Source organism: Betta splendens, chromosome 10, assembly GCF_900634795.4.
Source record: "Betta splendens chromosome 10, fBetSpl5.4, whole genome shotgun sequence".
Taxonomy (NCBI): Eukaryota; Metazoa; Chordata; class Actinopteri; order Anabantiformes; family Osphronemidae; genus Betta; species Betta splendens.
The window spans coordinates 5,947,989-5,967,250 of record NC_040890.2 but is presented as its reverse complement, the minus strand read 5'-3'; the positions used below and the strand labels follow the sequence as shown (position 1 = coordinate 5,967,250).

Genomic DNA, 19,262 nt, shown 5'->3' with positions numbered 1-19,262 from the left:
TCTAACGCCACTTCATAGCTAAAATGTCTCTGAAAATATGTAAATTTAACTCGGGCTTGAACACGTCTCCTTGTCTTAGTCGTTAGTTTTTCGTCCGTCTCCTTCCTGCTCCAGACCTTCTTCTCTCCTCAATTCTAATGCATGGCAGCAGTCAGTGAATTACTCGTGCATGGTGGAGTGGGATGATAGTTGCTGTGATGTCGAGAGAAGATTTCATTAGTGCAATGAGAGGAGCCCACTCTTCTAATGTAATACATGAAGTCCACTCAATGGATGGGGTCACACTGTACTTGGAACTGGTTCTTGATGTGAAATCTGAAAGGATTTCACAATTCATGCCAATTCATGCTATTATCATGAAGTTCATAATATTTGACCCTGTGGGGGGAAGTTTTCCATTTTGCTACTTCTATTAAATATACAATTTAAAATAGGCAGGAAAATGGAAATCCAGTGTTTGGCATGCAGCCAACTTCAAAACTGATGTTTTCCAAAGTTCCAACAAAGACAACAAGAGCAGCAGGATCACTGGTTCAAACAGATTTTAATCCATATTTTAGAGACATTAAATATTTAAAAACAATGAAACTGCATCACAACTTCTCATCATCACATAGAACAACTTCATTATAAAAAGAACCATAGAAAAGGCCCAAAGATAGCACTGATAGAAACAGAAGAAACAGCTGAAGTTGTGTAACACATTTAAAAAATACTATGTAATCCTTGCTGGACAGACGTGTTCTCACATGTTGCTGTATAGAAACCATTGAAACGTTGTGTTTAGCCAGTGATGCACGTCACAGATCTGTCAGACTGGATCAGCGGCAGCGCGATGCTGCGTCTAAAGACCCGAATCGAACTAACTGTCGCTCCAAAGCTCATACAGTAGATGATGTTGTGTTGTGTCCATATGACAATGTCAGCTTTTATGGAGCGTTAATTAAGTTCAGGCTATTTCATTTCAGTAAACTGTCCTCTTGGCATTAATATAATTGTTCTGGATCTTCCAAAATGTCAAATATTGCTCTTGTTTTACAATAATTAAGTGACTAAGAAATATATTTATTAACAAATTTCGTTGATGTAGTTTATTAATGTCTCCCCTCATTCACTTCTATTTCTCTCAAATACTCTCTCTGCGTGACCCTAATGTTCGTAAAGTGTGTTTCTCATGAATACTGCTAATTGGCAACTTTTATAAACTACTGTAAATGGTGTCTGTGATTTTCTGACAAACAAATATTAAAGACTCTCATCACTACGGGTGAGATTATCCGTGTTTTATCGGCTTCTTACCATCTGCTGTTAAGTCTGTTAATCTCCTGATTGTAATCACACCAGCAGCAGCGTTGTGTCTCTGTCACTGTTGTCTCTGATAAATAAGTTGACAACTGTGATAATGTAACAGGAGCTAATGGGATATTAAATAATCTGTCAGCGCAATAAAAGTCCGTGCTGGGGAGTCAAGCAACATATTGACTTTTTCAGATAAATGAATGAATTTTACAGAAGCTGCGACATTCAGACGTTTCTGATGATGTTATCGCCACATCAGGTTTACAGTATCATACAATATCATTTATTTATCATATGTTGCTGCATGTTGACCAGAACAAAGTAACATCACTGCTTCACCATAAAACAAAACATCACTGAATTAGACTCAGTGGAAGGTGTTGTTTGTTTGCTGTTCAGTGGATTGTGAGATGCTGCTAATTTGTCCTTTTATCAACTCATCTTCAAAACATGTAAAAGGCAAATTGTATCTATCCAGTGCTCAGTAAAAGGAAGAATTTCAGGCTTTTAGATAAAAAAGCAGCATCTGTTAAATAGCTGGACATTTTTGGAAACATTGACTTCCTTGTGTCTGGACACTGAATAAAACCTGACTGGCTGCTATTGATTTTAGTGACAGTGCCTTAAATGATTAAATCATAAGGCTGATGCTGACGTCTGCAGTGCAGCTCTGTTCTGTCTGACTGCATCAGTGTGCCGTCACATTCAGGACACGCTCCTGTGGCAGTAAAACGTGTGTCTGCTCATCAGAATCACACACATAAAGTCAAAACAGAACACTTCAATGGATCCAGTGGTTTTCATTAATCACCTAAACCCAAACTACTGTATGTGTGACGCGATAGCTGAGTTCGCTTTAGCGCTGCTGTCTTTATGCTAAGCTAAGCTAACCGTTTCCTAGAACTCCCTGTGACGTGTGATGCTGCTGGACGTCCCTGCCTCCGTCAGGCTGTCAGTTCAGTGCGGTGCATTCAAAGCAGCTCTGTATTTTTAGGTGATGGAGAACATTCTCACTGTAACTGACTCGGCAACAATAAATACATCTTTTTTTTTCTCCAAAATGGACACAAGTAGCTTGGTCTGAAGCTAATATTTATTATTGCATGCGATGGTTTTAATTTTTCAGGCATTTCAGACAAACCATTACTTGCTCGAATCATCAAGAAAAAAACTGCAACTGATGCAAATTTGACACAATAAATCACACATTTTTTTAAAGCCAAACCCTGGTGTCGTCATAAACGCCAGTCAAAAGCTCATGGAAACATTTGAGTTTACGAAAAAACAATCTCATATTTATACCAATATGGTATGGAAAATCATTTAGATTCATTCTTTGTTGTTAAATAAATAGAGCAATTCCCACTGGACACAAATAGAGGCACTTGAGTTTCTTTTTTGTCAAAGTGAAAACTACCTTTCACATCTGCGATGTCGTCCATACACATTCAGCGATGGTCGAGTGAACCTAAACGTAAAAGGACGGATGAATTAAAAAAAGGAAAGCTTGGCACGGTGGCGCTCGCTGTGTGTGGGTCAGCGTGTGGTCGTGCTGGTGTGGGCTGCTGCTCCAGCCTCCGCCCACACCCCCACACACGCTGATGAGGAGAGCTAGCGACTCTAAATGGCCTGTAGGTGTGATGGTCGTCTCTGCTGTAATGGACTGGGAACCTGTCCACAGTGGACCCGCCTCCCGCTCTGGTGACAGCTGGGTCTGAGGCTCCAGCCATAAGTACAGCACGGTGAAGCAGATGAGAGTTGACTTCATGTGCTACGGTGAGTTTGGATGTTTGGTGCTGTGTAAATGCAGCTGTAGCTTATACACACACACATCTGTCAGATTATTACACTAAGCCAGTGGAATCGTACTGCGCTGTGGGTGTTCCTATTATTTTGTCCACCCCATTACATGAGTGGAGCTGCTTTATGTAATGGTTTCTTTACAGCGCAGCACAGTCCAGCTCATCTGAACAGTTTCAGGAGCTTATTGCAGGATTAGTACCTAATAAACTGACACACACACACACACAAACACAGTCACACACACACACACAAACCTTCTGTTCCTGTTTCACACTATCGTTCATTCACATCAAACCATTTGCTAAGACACTAAAAAAACAACACTGCTTTTAGGAGTCACAGTCTGTACATTATGGTACACGAACATCGTATCGTCCAGTTGGCTGATGGTTGAAATAGACGTGACAATCAGCTGTACACGTACACACACTAACAACACGACACCACAAATGTTGGGAAATGACTACAAGAGCCCCGGTGGATGGTTTGATCTCATTAGGAGCTGTACAAAGTCGCAGACTGTTTGACATCTGGACAGAAAAGCCGATGTGATTTTCACCCTGTTTACTTGATCTGCACGTGGGTGGGGGCTTAATTAGAGTCAAATCATACTGGATCTTGTAGTTTTCTCCCCCTCGTAAGTGTTTGACACCGTAGTGGGTGGGTTACTATGGGAACTAGAACTGAGTGGAATTTCACAGAAGCCCTTAACCAGTAAGAGAAGAACCAGACTGATGCTTTGTTGAATGGCTCTGATTTGTGGCACCAGTGAAGTGGCTGCTGGTTCTGCTGAGCTGTTGACGCTCTGGACTCCAACCTGGTCATGTATTGTAACACTCTTCATGTCTCTGACTCAAGCACTGATCCAGGTTGCACTGTATTAGTCCCCAGATTCATGATTTCAACTGTAACACACATTTTAATCGTCTATCTATTCAAATAACAACCATATTTTTCATATGCTAATTTGTATTCTATGATTTAGTGCCAAAGTCCTCTGTTCAGTTCTAAATGTAGGTGAACAACCCAATTAATCCACCCAGTCTGAACCATTATATGATAGTGGATTTGGAGGTTCCCAGTGGGGGGTGAAGCATCGCCCTGTATCTTACTTGCTATCCCAGTTCTAGTTCCCAGGCATATTTGTCTTTAAAAACGTTTGGCTCAGGTCCAGTCTTTACAGCAGGTGAGCTTCTATGCGGAGCCAGTGGAGTCCCTGCCTGATGTATCGGACCAGATCAGTCATGCTGCTCTGCTGACTCAGCGGCTCCATCACTGAGTCCAGCTCCTGGAAGAACTCTACAGGGGGCAAGGGAGACACAGAGTAAGCACAGTTTAGCCTTTTTTTGAGGAGGCTACAGTTGTCAGGAGGCACAATTGTGTGTGTTTGTTGTCTCACCCTGGCTGTCAGTGGCCAGTCTGTCAGCCGTCTCCCAGTGTTCGTAGCTCCTCAGGATGTTGTTGGTGATGTTCACATGACTGGCGGCCATGTGGTGAATCCTCTGCGGAATAGCTACACTGCCCGACGACCCCGGTGCGCCCCCAGACCCTCCTCCGGCGCCCCCTCCTCCACTGCTGGCTGGGGAAGGACTAAGTGAGAGAGGAGACGGAGTCCCATTGACTCTGGAAAAAAAAGAAAAGCAGTTGGTGTCAGGTGCCACGTGGGAACCTGACGTTCACACAGATTCTAAAGCTGGGGTGGTTTTGAAATCACTTGTCACCACTGACTCACCAGGGGTTCACGTTTAAGAGGGCCTCAGGCCAAGTATTTGACAAGTATTTATGCAGTTATTAGAATTAAATAATTGTCTGCAGTATTTACTCAGCAGAGTTTGTTCGAGTGCATATTCAGTGAAAAGATGTTAAAGCTGCCGCTACGTTACCTACAGGATGGTAAACTGATACAGCCTTAATAGAAAGTGATCTGCACTGTTAGCGTAGCCTAAACTACAGAAACTAAAACAAACAAAGATTCAGTCTGTTAACGGTGATCTAACACAACACTCTGCTCTGTCTTCAACTGTGCAGGAAACTAGAACAATACTGAGATCATTTCTCATGTCCACTGCACAGCTCCAGTGGTCAGGTTAGTACAGTATAACTGCTCCCCCTGCCACGCACGGCGGGGTGCGATGTGGTGATGTAACGTCTGTGATGTGGCCTTGACCCTCGCTGACCCAGCGACTTGTGCCGGATTCGCTGCTTCACACAAACACACTCTGAGCTCCAGTCCTGCTGTTGTGCAGCATCAGAGCTGTCCAAAGTCATTAGCTTCACATTCACAGCTCCTCCACTCCCCTTCACCTCCATCTATCATCACTCCCTCCATCATTCCTTCTCGCCCTGCACTCTGCAAGCCCCTCCAGTCTTCTCCTCACATCTACAACAAATCAATCCCTTTATTTGCTTCCTGAGGGGTTTGTTTGAGCAAGTGGCTGTCAGGGGCGGCGTGGTATTTTGCAGCAGAGCTCCAGTGAATTATAAATTCTCAATTATCTAGGTGAATGAAGGGGCTTGATACTGTGTGTGTGTGTGTGTGTGTGTGTGTGTGTGTGTGTGTGTGTGTGTGTGTGTGTGTGTGTGTGTGTGTGTGTGTGTGTGTGTGTGTGTACTCACTTCCCATTGGTCCTCCAGGGAGAAGGTGCTTGGTGGGAACTCTTGGCTGAATTCTATGTCACACAGAAACAGGATCTGCTTCATTTGATGCAGTATATAAAGGAAGGCCTATATGACAATGACATATATAATACATATACATAATAATGTGCCTGCCAAAGGATGTATTAACTACAGTCACACAGGGGAACCAGGCTGATGATGTGTGGTTAATTCCTGTAAGCATGTTGCTCTATACAATAACTAATGAATGATGAATAAATGTTATTTATTGAGGAGTAGTTCAAACTCTCACATGTTCAATGTTGCATCATTTTACATTCATATAAAACCTCTCTCAGTGATTTCTTGTCTTTGTGTCAACACACACTGAATGTACACAGTCTGCGCACACAAAACTGCTAAACCGCCAGTCAGTCACTTCCCGAATCCAATCCCATCAATACAAATGCAGCACTGTGATAATGACAGCCTAAGTAATTAATTAAACTAAACATAATTAATCAAAACAAGCACATTAAACCCTAACAATCCACTGCGATGATTGATGGAGCTAATTAATAAATTAATATCAAAGAGAAAGAATGGATTTTACTAACGTCATGCAAAGTTAATGCACAGGCAGCATGAAAATGAATATGAAATGGACTATTTGAGGCCACTGTAATTGGCTTTGGTTGTTTTTCAACCACAGAGGGAGAGAATGAGCGGGGAAGGAAATGAACTCTGTGTCTGTGTGTGTTACCTTGAAGTACTCCATGAGCGACCGCGAGTACTTGACAGCGTGGTCTTTCTTCAGATGGAACATCCTCAGATACAGCAGAGACAGACAGCGGTTACTATGGAAACAAAAACATTAGAAGGCAGATGAATCCTCTGGACAGATTCCCTTTTAAAGCTCCATCCTCGACGTTATTTTGATGTCGTCCACACAAAATGCATGAGGACTTGAAACGTGCCCCACGACTACAAATGGATTGTGTGAATGCACAGAATGTGTGAAATGTTCTAGTCTGTGAAAATATAAAATACCCACATGTTTGGTTGTTAAGTGTCAAACTCACGGCTCATGGAAGAAAAATGCTGAACAATCTAATTACTGCACAAAATACACTCAAAGGAACTAAGATTCTGTATAACGATGATGGATTGTTTAATTTATTGCACTTGCAAACTCATGACCCCAGCATTTCTAAAAGCATGGCTCAGCTTCTGAAGGAGGAGACGAAGAAGAGACTCGTACCACAGCACAGCGAGCTTTCTCTCGGCGACGGTGGCTGAGTGGCTGGTGAAGTTCTTCAACCTCATGGCATACCTGCAGAGGACCAAAGTCATTACTGCTCCGCTGACATTTCCACTGATTTAGGGCTGAAATGAAAAAAACTTCTCACTTTCATCGTAACAACTAAACTTCTAACCTGAAGGTAGAACTTAATTAAAATATTAAGGTTAAAGTAACTCCTGGAGCTTCTCTTTCTGAACATAAACAATCTGAAGCGACTCAGTGACAAGCAGTCAGCGAATTATTCCTTCATCTCCCTGACAGCTGGGGTGAACGGTGCTGAGGTGCCCTCAGGCAGGACAAGCTGCATGTTAGTGTTGCATGAGGTGAAGGGATGGCGCTTTTATTGGTTATTTATTAGGCATTTAAAATGCTGTGGAGGTCAGCTGTGGCTCTTTGTAACTCAGTCCAGTGTCAAAGCTAAATTCAGGTAAAGGCGAATCAATAGAGACCAGTCATGCCTTTACATTGTTTTTTCACGTTATTGATTTCTGCAGGAAAATTGTTGCGTGGTCCCCTGCTTTCCTCCGCTGGGAGGTCAGGGGTCGTGCTCCCTGATCATCAGGCCTGCAGCTGGTAATCATTCAGGGTTGTGCTCAAGGACACCTCAGAGTGCTGGATAAGCACAGACAAGCTGGACTTGAGCACTATCTTCCCCAACACAGCCTGTCAGCCTGTCTGCAATCTCACATTAGCAGTGCTGACAGACAGGAGCGGATTCTACAGCGTAACAGTGATCAGTATTAGAAATGTATAATCCAATAAAAGGCGGTGATGTTGTTATTTTGCATGTGAGCACATACTGTACACTGTCACCTCATGAACACAGTTCAGTTCTGTGCAGCTGCCAGGAGAGTTTAGTGTCAAATGTTCAAAGCAGCTTTCGTTAGTTGTTGCACATGATCACATATTTAATGGTTATGATTAACATAACAAGGGAAAGCTTGATACCCTTCAAAAGTACAGTACAGTATATCCAAAACAGTGCTGCCAGGATCCTGATGAGGGCGCGTAAATACAGTCATATTACACCCATTCTCAAATCCCCCACTGGCTCCCGGTCTCTCTTAGAATTGACTGCAAGCTTGCCCTTCTTACCCAGCAGTGCATTTATGGTGATGCCCCTCTGTACCTCAGAGAACTCATTATTCCATATACAGCCGTACGCAACCTTCGCTCTGTGTCAGCACATCTTATACTATGGGAGAGCAGGCCTTCTGCTCAGCGGCACCCAGGCTGTGGAACGCTCTCCCGGAGCCACTGAGAATGCCACAGACTGTAAATGCTTTCACATCTGATCCTAAAACTTATTTATTTATCAGAGCTTTTGGGCCAAACTAAACTGCAGCACTTTGAGATGTGTCTCAAATGGAATGTATTATTATTATTATTTACACAATCATTTCTCTAGAAACAGCCCCCAGATGTACAGTAGAGTCTCGGTGGAAGTAAATGATGATTTCCCAGTGTCTGTATCTGTATATGTCTGGAACTATCAGTTTTAGTCAGCCAGTGAATCTAATAGATATCAAATTCCCCTTTGAAAAAACACAATAAATTATGTAAACAATAATTTTTAAAATTAAGTAAATATTTAATGCAAATATATATCATATCAGGGGTATTCTCTTTATATGCTCTTGATGCTCTTTATATCAGGGGTAGTCCTGGTACCGCTGCCCTGATCCTCACCATGCCTATGCACCTTACCTATGCAGCCTCTGATTGACTGAACACGCCTTGATCCAGGCAATCAGCTGTAGCTCGGGCAGAGATCGTTAGAAAACAAGCAGGGCAGTGGTACCAAAGGACTAGGCATTCGACTCGCTGCTCTGTACAAACCATTGATTTGTTCTAAATGGGTCACCTGTTGCAGAGTGAACAAGAGAGTCATCATAATGAAGAACCAACAACAGAATGCTCTCTGAAATGCGGATACACAGGAAGCAAAAAGACTAGATGGATGTCTGAAACTGAACCCTGACTGAAGTTCTAACCTTGTGTTAATTTGGACACTGCTGTGATGTGCTCTGATGTCCAGTACTGTACATTCACAGCAGTGGCATTAAACCAGGTTCTATGATCTTCTCAAAAGCACTTAACATGGAGCACTAGCTATTTAGTTTGTGCTAATCTAATGACTATAGCACTTTGGCTAAGCATGAGAGTTGGGAGATAAGCCAACAGTTATTTAACTGAGCAGCTTTCCCAATGCTACTGTATGTTTCTCTTAATGTCTGTCTGAAAAAACTGTATCCAGTTTACTGATTTTAGAATAAGTAATATAAAAATACAAATAAGACAAAGTACCATTTTAAATTATACAAATTCACCGATATGTTTAACAGAACCTGTGTTATCAAAGCCATTTACAGTACTGTAGATGAACATTGTTACAGTTTCAGAATAATCAACCCTACATTATTTTGTTACAGCTGTGATGTTTGTACTGTATTATATTTTACTTGTTTAAACTTTTTTGGTGAATTGAATACATTTTCGTATATGGTATGCTGTAGCTGAAGGCCTCACATAGTCCAGATAGCGCTGTACACTTGTTCCTGCTGGTCTGCTGCTGTGTTCAAGGTCACAGTGATGTTTATGCATCTGTGCATCCTGTTCACTGAAGCTTTGCAGGTTTGCTTGTTATAATAACAACTGGGACTGACAGGATTTATTTTCTTAAAGTTTCTTACAGCAAAATAAACAGTGATGACTATGAAGTGAATTTATGAAGAAAAATATGTTCTGTAAATGAGTGAGTGAAATTATTATTATTGATTATTATTATATTAATGTTTTACTGTATATCTCTTGTATCCATCTATACCTGATCAGCTCCACAGTTTCAGAGTACATGGTATACGGTGATTTAGCCTCCAGTGGATCTCTTTCCATAGCGTTTCCACACTCTATGAAGGAGAGGGCACCGTCTGCGTAGTTCACAGCTTTGCCAAATTTGTCCATCTATAAGTAAACAGGTAAAAAGAGAGAAGGCAGTGAGTGACTGAGGATAACAGTTTGAAGAATGAACAGAAATGTAACAGTAGGCAGAGTAAAGCCATGAATGAATGAGGAATGTGTTAACTGCATTGTGGCAGGCGTAAAGTCTTCTCTTTGAATAATCTCCTGCTAAGATGCAAATCCCCAGATAAATTTGAGGAAACAACGCATAAACATAAGATAAATAAGTTAAATAAATCTCATTTCATTGTTCGGGGAGGATCAGATAATTCTGTTGATATTGTATAATCTTGCAGAGATCGTCAGTCCTTGAATGCAATGTTCCCTTTGAGACAAATGGTGCAATAAATAACACAAATTATACAGTACAGTCCTTGATATGAAATAGATTTTCATTCTTTGAAGACTCGGCACACACACACACACACACACACACATAATTACGGTCTAGACGACATGGTACTGTGGATGTTAACTTTGTGTGTTGCTCCTCTGTGTGCATCCAACCATCTGTCTTTCTTTGCCTCCTGCCTGTGCATGAATATGAAGGTGTGAATATAATTCTGTGGAACCTGTGTGTGTGTGACTGTAAAACGACTCCAGCTACATCTCACCAAAGCGTCAGCCTTGTGCTTCAGTCTCTTGGCCTCCTGCATGTAGTAGTCTGCACTGTGCACTCTGAAACACAGAAGAAGAAAAAAAGAGCACACATAAAGCACACTGACATACCATTTAACAAAACTAATAGAAAAAAAACTCAGCATGTTGGCGATTTACATAATCACTGACTACAAGTAGCTTGTGCTGAGTTATATACAGCAGCCTACTTAGACACACATACTGTACCTCAGGCTTAGTGTAACATTAGTATAACAACGAAACATGCTTCATGAATAATGCAGGAAGCCTTAGGGACAAATAAATAAGATGCATCATCTTTCCAGGTTTCAACACAACTGGACTAGTGGTGAGGCAGTTATAGCTACACTGTATTTGTCCCAGCATGTAATGCAGTAATAAGTCACCATGTGGCCCATTGTCGAAGTTGTTGTGTTTAGGCCGATTGATCACTGGCAGCAGTCAATCAAGACCCTCTGAGTTGGGCTAACTCCACGCGGTTCAGTGTTATGTGGTCTTATTTGTGCAGCCATACGTCTCAGGCCTGTTTGTCAGGATGTCTAACTGCATCTGGCAGTGCTAGTAGTAATGTGGTGGTGGTGGTGATGTGACACCTTAATGGGGGGAAGGAAACTTTCTGTGGAAATAATGGTTACACTTAAATTGCATTTTGCATAATCCATGACAATCTATTTAATGGTCTTAGATGGGGCCGAACACTTTATAGAGCTTTTGATGAAAAAGACATGTCCACACGAGGAAGAGGAATAACCTGCTGAAAAGTGCAAGAATCAAAAGTAAGTGGAGCAAAAAAGTCACATCCCATCTGAAAACCCTGACGCCCACACATTGCCTTTATTCCAAGTGTCTACATACGTGTCACTGAATGACAGTCTCGACCTGCGAGGTTCTGCAGGTTCCATCGCTGGTTCCGACCACACCTCTGAGTCTGACTGTCCGTTGGCATGGTAACCGTCGACGCAGGGTTTCTCAACGTGTGGATCTATTTCCTGTTGCATAAAAGGCGGCAGTTAGTATGTTTGTTTCCAAAGAGTGAACCTGGAGGCCATGCGAAGGCTACGTACACTGCCGTTCCTGGTGTGCGACAGTGCTTTGCCGTCGCCTTTCCTGTGTCTGTGTGAGGAGGAGGAGGAGGTGCCCGTAAAGGAGGCGGGGCAGGGCTGAATCCCAGCGGTGCTGCCCTCCAGGCTGAGGGAGGAACCGCCGTCACAGGTTCGTTTGCGAGGGGAGTCATCAGAGAGGGGGGACAGGAGGGGGGGAAGCAGCTTCTCGTCACGTCTCCGAGACTGCTTCCTGTTCAGTGAGCTGCTAAACACACAAAAACATCCACCTGAGAATTAGTTACTTATTGGGCTACAGAAAATAAACATGCTTACAGTAACTTTCCCAGCTTGTTTGTGTTTACTGGGTTCATATACTGTACTAACAGTGTTAAACAACCCAGAATATGTTTCTTCTTTTGCTTCCTAAACGTAGCTTTGACACACACATGGCAGTATCTCATCACCTGGAATGATATTTAATTCACAAGTGCCTTGCCAACAGTCAATGTTTGACATTTCTTAGCTTCCTAATGAGCTTTGGACCATCTGGTTGTTGACAAAAGGGTGGCTACAGATTAGTGCTGCTACAACTACTGCACAAATCTATAGAAGAGAAAGAAACACTAAGTCAAGAGTAAAGACACTCCTTCATTACTTATAAAAATACAGGCCAATAAACTAAGAAATCCAAAGGACTCTAAAATGTTGACTCCTAAACTATCAAAGTCTGTAATGACACTGGTTCTAATGAGAACTCTCTCTGGAAATGATGACCAAGATTCACCTTTGCTGCAAGGTTATTAAAATTAACAGCCTCAGAAGGCACCCAAGTTCAGTATCTTAGATATATTTCAACATCCCGAGCTCAGACATGACTAATAGTCATTCCTTTATGTTTGAATTACAGCAGAGCAACCATCAGAATCAACAAGCAGGAGCAAGTTGCGTTATGAAAGGATCAGAAATCAGATTGGTTCTAAACTGTCCTATGTCGTAGTGAGTCCACATTTTGTAACAGTAATTTATTCAAACTGTCCAAACACATATCAAAACAAATGTAGAGTAAATAAAAGCCCACGGCTGTGCATTGGGCAACATCTAGGTATGTTGTTGTGACTTAATTTGCTGAATTATACTGTGTTTTCCTTCTAAAATTGTGGTAATTCTGCCTTTCCGGCAGGAGCTTGCCTATTATTCCCTCAGCTGCCTTATTGTAGCTCCTGTGACTCATTCTGTTTGCAAGACAACAGATAATATTTTTATGTTTTTCCTCTGCCTGGAAACTCTGGGGGTTTGATGCAGTAAGAAAAGTTGCTGAGCTCGCAGAACAACGCCCCGGGCACCGACATTAGTGGTAATATACAAAACCAAGGAGACAAAGACTAATTAGTTGCTATAGTGTGTGTGTGTGTGTGTGTGTGTGTGTGTGTGTGTGTGTGTGACTACAGCATACCTAAGTTGTGCTGTTTTGTTTGTGTATATGACTTTGCAATTTTTTGTGTATTTGTGTGTGTGTGCACGTGTGCGCATGCGTGTGTGTATGCTTGTGTGTGTACAGTACTGTAAATCTTTGGTGTGTACAGTATATACTGTGTTATTTCTATTAAGGAGAGTGAGTTAAATTTACTCACAAAACGATCACAGTGTATCTGCCAATTATCTACTTTAATTTACTATTGATGACTACATTGACTCTAATAATAATATGTCCTGGTTAAATTTCCACTTTGGCTGTTAGTACAATTACTTTTGAGAAGTTCAATAATATTCACTGCATCATAGATGGGTACTAAAGTTGGCAATCTGCAAATGAAAACTCATCAAAACCAGGATTTTTTTTATTTATTAAATTATTATTTTTCAGATCAACCAAATCTGTGCGTCTGCAGTCTAAAATCAATTGTAAATGCTAAACTTTATGATATTATTTATATGTGTGATGCTGCACTTGTTACTAGGCTGCACTGCTGTCCGTACTGTACTGTAGGATGTCCCACTACCTGATTAAATGAATTCAATGGTCCTTCAAATTGTTCTTCCTCAGGGAGCTGGGACACTTGTTGCCAGAGTTTCTAAAGGTAGAATGGGAGGCAGAGGCTTTACTGTAACTACCACAGCTCCACTTTAAAAACTATAGCCCGGTTCAACATTTTGCTGTTCGCTGAAGCTTTTACAGTAGACAGACAAGACTGACAGCCGATCCAGCTGTGCCTCCGTCATCACAAACTGCTGTCTCTTTGAGGACGCCTCATTTGACTGAAACACTTATCTCTTACAGATATACAATTTTCCCTCTTCACAGATTTTCCTTGTATGTGATGCAGGGAAGGAAACATTTGAAGTAATGAGACTCATCAAATGTCGCCGGTTCAACTCCGGGCCACCCGATCCTTCCCTTCCGCCTTCCCCTGCTGTGTTCTCTTTGATGATCCAAATAAAATTTCTCTGTAGCTGTCACGCTGAGGCTTATGTATGGTGGCAGCCAGCTTAGTCTGCTTTTAATAATTCACATGGAAAAGTTAAAATGTATGGTTTGTCATCTCTGGGTGAATTCAACCCTCCTTACTTGTGAACTCACCATCACATCAAGAGTAACGTTTTAAAAAACTACTTCTGATTTTTAGCTGATTAATTCATTTATTATTGAATGTAACTATCCTGCCAGTACTTACTCTGAGCCGTTCTTGTGGTTGTGTATTGGGGAGATGCAGGGTGGAAGCAGTTGACAGTCTTTGTCCAGTCGCAGCTTCTTATTGCCATTTGCTGAGGACTCATTGTGATCCAGCTGGAAACAGGATAAGACAAATGTAATAAACAGCTGAACATACAATACTGTAGTGTAGGTGTGATCTAAAATTGGAAGCACACCTTGTGTTTCCTCTTGGTCTTTCCCGTGTGTTTCTCTGTTGGGACTAACATAGTTCCAGCAGCCTGCCTCTTGTGTTTGCCTCCCGTCTCCCCCCTCTCCCCCCTGCCGGGCAGCCTGGGGTTGCTCTGCTCCTGCGCAGGCGGGTTGTCCAGGACCACCAGACCTTGGCATACCTTCTCCCGTTCCCTGGCCAGCGATCGCTCCCTGTCGGCACGGCCGAAGCGCTCTCGTTCGTCCTGCCTCTCCCTCTCCCTCTCTGCTACTCTGTCTCTGTCACCTTGCCGCTCTTTGTCCTGCACTAATCGCTCATTCTCCTCTTCCTGCCTCTCGCCTTTAGCGAGCTTTGGTCGCTCTCTCAGCCCTGGCCACTCTTTGTCTTCCTGGGTCAGTTTTTCTCTCTCTGACACACCTGTCCTCTCCCCCTGCCTCTCTCTGTCTCTCCCTTCACTCCCGTCTCTCTCGGTTAACCCCACCCTGGACCTTTCCAACAAACCCTGTCCCGGGACGCGCGTGAGCAGGCCCAGGTCTATTTTCACCCATAAACTCTGGATTTCGTGGTACTCCCTCAGGGGAGAGAGAAGCACCTCATGGTCCATGTTGGAATGTGGTGACATGGACTCCAGGTCCTTACACTGTCCTCCTAACCCTCCAGGATCAGGAACAGATGTACCAAATGAGCCACTTACTTCGGTAATGCTTAGGGAGTTACAGCTACTACCGCTGCCATTACTACTGCTGTTGGTGCTACTATTACTAGTGCTGCTGCCATTAGTGGTCACATTAGTGCCATCTTTGACTCTAAGCCCTTTGCCTCCGAATGTTCCCAGACTCCCCACACTGCCAGCAGAGCCGAGGCAGGGGAGGAGGGGCGCGTGCATGTGCGTGTTGGACAGAGACTGTGTGTTAATTGCTGCGCGTGTCATCTGAGGTGGCAGAGTGGGGATTTTGATGGCTTCTTCTGAATCTGACTGGCATTCTGAGGAGGAGGAGGAATCTGTTTCGATGAACTCGCGGGATTTTGGTGTGATTCTTGTGCTGGGGCCTCTGTGTTTCCTCTTATCCTGCTGACAGAGACAGAGATGACAAAAAAATTGACATCACCTTATGTGACGGTAAACTATGCTGCATGAGTTGACAGCTTGTCTATGTAAGTGAAACATGTTTTAAGGACCAATTTTGAATAACAACATGCAGGAAATCTTCTGTTTGTCTCAAATATTAAGAAGCATTTTTAAATTTGCATGTTAGCATATTTTCTGTATCTCTCCAACATCCCGTCTTTGTTCTTACTCTTACTCTTGCCCTATTAGGTTTGTGAATATGTAAAGAACAGAATCATAGTAAACTGTCATAGTCACAAATTGTGTTTCTATAGAAACCACAATGCTTGTCTTCCTTATATTCCTTATATAATATGTTAATGTATATGTTTTACTACTGTAAACACATTCAACAAAACACCAAAACTAACTTTGTGTCAATCAACTTTTTTGGTCTGTGGCTCTCAATAAAAAAATATACAGAATATTTCCAGCCTGAGTTATTATGTGAGGAATCTTTTAATCATCAATAAGTGTCAACACACCGACACTGATTGTGTGAAGAATGTGTGACATCAGCAGCAGCAACCTCGCTCTGTTCATTTGATTTTCTTTGTAGGTACATCCTCATCCCTGGCCTCGACTCATTACCGAACACAAGTGTTCGTTAGATGCCGAATTCTTGATTTTAGAAGTGAAACAATCAATGATCTTTGTCTGAAGTGGGGAGCAGTTCTATGTGTGTGTGAAGTCAATGTGAGAAAGCAATTACAGAGGCAGATGCAGCACAGAAAACACTGCTAATGTTCCCAGTCTGCAGCAAAACCCACTCGCTTGGCAGACGCAAGGCGACAGTTTTCTCCTACTTCTGAAATTCTTCCAATGCATGTTGCCATCTGCAAAAATCCATTCTCAATAAACACCATGTTGTGTTTTGTTAAAAATGGGAAAAAAACTGTATCCTGAATAATCATTATTTACACTTCTGAGGAAAAGCTTTCTCTTCCTTAAAAAGAGAAAGGCCCCGTCCTCTCTCACCCTCTAACATCAGCTGCTCTGCCAGCTGCTGGGCACATCTACTGCTGGCAGGGCCTCAAATGTTGTGACAGCACAGGTTGCAGATGTTAGCGTGGCCGGTTCCAGGTAATTCAGGAAAAGCTCTTTTCTTTCCTTTAGCAAAATGGGATTTTCAGATGGTGGAAGTGTAAATTAAACTCGGGTTCTTGTTGAGGTTGAGCAAACTCTGTAATACACCTCAATATGTGTTATGTGATTCTATTTAATGTAGTTTGGTGAATTTTAATTGAATTGCCTGAAGATATGTAGATCGCTATCTTTAGTTGAGTTAAAGCAGGACTAGTTGATATTACTGTGTCAATTCCATCTTTAATTTTTTCTTTAATATTGTTTTTCCATATCCTGTCTTTTTTTATCTTTCATTCCCTCTCTCTCCTCAAGCCAATCATCATAAAACCACAGAGTGTTAACTCATTATGGCTTAAAATCTTGCAGTTCTGTCTCGTTGTCAGTTTTACTCTTTCACTATGAAAGTATTGAGCCGTAACACAGTTTTTAATGCTGAATAATTTTATGACACTGACAGGTCATCTGGAGACTACAGCAATGGAGGAATCATTACAGGACATGTCGACAGTGTGTTACATGTTGCGTTGGTCTCAAACTGTCTTCAGAGTCTTTGTTTTAGTGATTTTCCCTGCACCAACAAACACACAAACCTGGTTTACATTGACAGCAGGCATTGGTATCTGGGTTTGCTGTAGCGCTGCTGGTAGAGTAACAGTGTTGCTGTTTGTATTGGTTGCACTGCGAGGTTCCTTCCTGGGGGCTGTTTTCCCACTGTGGGATTTGCCTCGTGGCCTCAGGGGGTTCTGATGCTCCAGGGAAGGCGGAGGCAACAGGTCCTTCTCCCTCGCTGCAGGGCTGCGGTGAAAAAAGCAAAGTGTGAAAGATCCTGACAATTAATATTTGCATGTGCTGTTGAGCAAGGCACTGCTGCAGCTTTACATGGACAAACAGATGATGTTTGCCTTGATCGGCTTCTGGGGGGTGAATGTCTGCTGAAATGAAAAAAAATATATCAGACAGCATGAAATAATTGAAAACAGCATGCATTCAGCAGAACTTGTTAAGCTTTAAATGGACAGAGGGAAGGAAAGGAGTGATGGAAGGAGAGGAGAATAAAGAAATGAGAAAGGTGGCGTTTTTTTCCACACAGTCTAACGTCACGCTGAGCTTCCAGTTTGGCATGGCTGCTGCACAACACGGGGATTTTTCACAACAGATGTGGAAGTGACAGCGTCTGCTGGCTAGCTGCCAAAAAGCTTGATGATGCGCCGGTGGTTCTGTTAGCGCTCGATAGCAAGTGACAACTCTGACTAGTAAGGTGTTAACGGTAATTGTTTTACAAGTAACAACTTACATGTGGGTTAAAAAAATAAGATTAAACTAGAAACTACTACAACAAAGACATACTGCATTCCTCAGCTTTATTTGACGCCTTCGCTGGCACTAATCATTTTTGTTTGCTCGGCTCAGGACAACAAGTATTTGGCAACAAGTCCAAATGCGAGAACTAATTACTGTAGTACTGTAAATGAGCTTGATATATTTGGGACGTGGCCTTGTACCAAAGCCTGTAAAGGCCTTCCTTACCTATGCTGGTTTGCTCTGCTCCATGTCTGGTTCTGATTATCCTCTATGCTGTTTGACCTCTCTGTCCGTCTGGGCTGTTTCTTCCCCGTGGTGTTCCTCCGCGGTGCCGTGACCTCTGGCCCTGACAACAGGCCCGGTGACAGCCTCGTTTTTGACTTCTGGCCCTCCCCTGAGGCTTTCTGACTGAGTTTGGCTTTGGCCTTTTCTCTGCCCGGGCTGTGGGACACGAGAAATTGTTATTGTGTCATATCCTGTGTGGATGTCAGTTGTAGCCTCCAGTCTTTTGCCCCATTCCACTGACTCATTTATTAAGTCATTCAAAAGGTGATATTTGAAAGGTTAATTTGGCAGATTCTCGCTCGTACCAGAAGGTTCCCCTCGCGTCCTTGTGTTCCACTGCCGGGGCGGCTGGAACAGAGCTGCTGTTGGATCCACACGGCTTGGTCTTGGCAGTCGCCCCCGCTGCTGGTCCTTCACTTCCTGGAGAGAACGTCTCTGGACCCTGGGTGATGGACCCTTTGACCAAATTAGGACCAAAGTTAATACATTTCACCAAAACCAGAGTATCTTTTTAAAACCTCTTCTTTAACTCCCAACCTGTTCCATGATGCTCTTGCTGTGGGGGAACCAGGGGTTTCGTTTGAGCTTGGACCTTGTTCAACCAGCTGTCCAGCTGCCACTTGTTGGTGGAGGGCGGCTCAGGCTACAGGGGAAAAAAGAAAAACAACGTACAGTATGGCCTAATAAATATTTAATTAGACAAAACACTCCTTGAGGAAAACTACACATCTAGGACTGTCTAAAATTACCATTGCCATTATCATAAATCGTAAAATGTTTCTTAGCAACCATTAAAATCTAAAAGACGGTGGGAGCAGCTTGATGTGCTCTCTCTGTGCTGTGGATTGTTTGACAGTGACATATATCTGCCGGCGTGCTTCATGCTACAGCACTCGGCGGCTCCACCAACATAATTTTCCTTCTGTCTCAGCTTTTCTCTCTTACTTCTCAGTGGGTACAACTGCATAAGCCCA

General features: G+C 42.7%; 1 protein-coding gene across 5 annotated transcripts in view; it reads right to left on the bottom strand.

Moving 5' to 3' along the window:
* Positions 1-525: 525 nt before the first annotated feature.
* The window catches only part of aff2 (AF4/FMR2 family, member 2), a 104,484-nt gene continuing 85,747 nt past the window's right edge, over positions 526-19,262 (bottom strand). For 2 of the 5 annotated variants that reach the window (XM_029164477.3, XM_055512351.1), the window contains exons 12-26: positions 18,826-18,931; positions 18,594-18,744; positions 18,229-18,444; positions 17,292-17,496; positions 14,515-15,579; positions 14,319-14,431; positions 11,668-11,911; positions 11,459-11,592; positions 10,579-10,642; positions 9,831-9,967; positions 6,962-7,033; positions 6,464-6,557; positions 5,719-5,771; positions 4,502-4,725; positions 526-4,401 (exon numbers count right to left, since the gene is read on the bottom strand). In XM_029164477.3, the coding sequence (XP_029020310.1) occupies positions 4,280-4,401; positions 4,502-4,725; positions 5,719-5,771; positions 6,464-6,557; positions 6,962-7,033; positions 9,831-9,967; positions 10,579-10,642; positions 11,459-11,592; positions 11,668-11,911; positions 14,319-14,431; positions 14,515-15,579; positions 17,292-17,496; positions 18,229-18,444; positions 18,594-18,744; positions 18,826-18,931 (3,000 nt within the window). In that variant the 3' untranslated portion in view covers positions 526-4,279. The remainder of the gene's footprint in view (positions 4,402-4,501; positions 4,726-5,718; positions 5,772-6,463; positions 6,558-6,961; positions 7,034-9,830; positions 9,968-10,578; positions 10,643-11,458; positions 11,593-11,667; positions 11,912-14,318; positions 14,432-14,514; positions 15,580-17,291; positions 17,497-18,228; positions 18,445-18,593; positions 18,745-18,825; positions 18,932-19,262) is intronic. The other 3 variants (XM_029164480.3, XM_029164479.3, XM_029164478.3) reach the window with 3 other exon arrangements.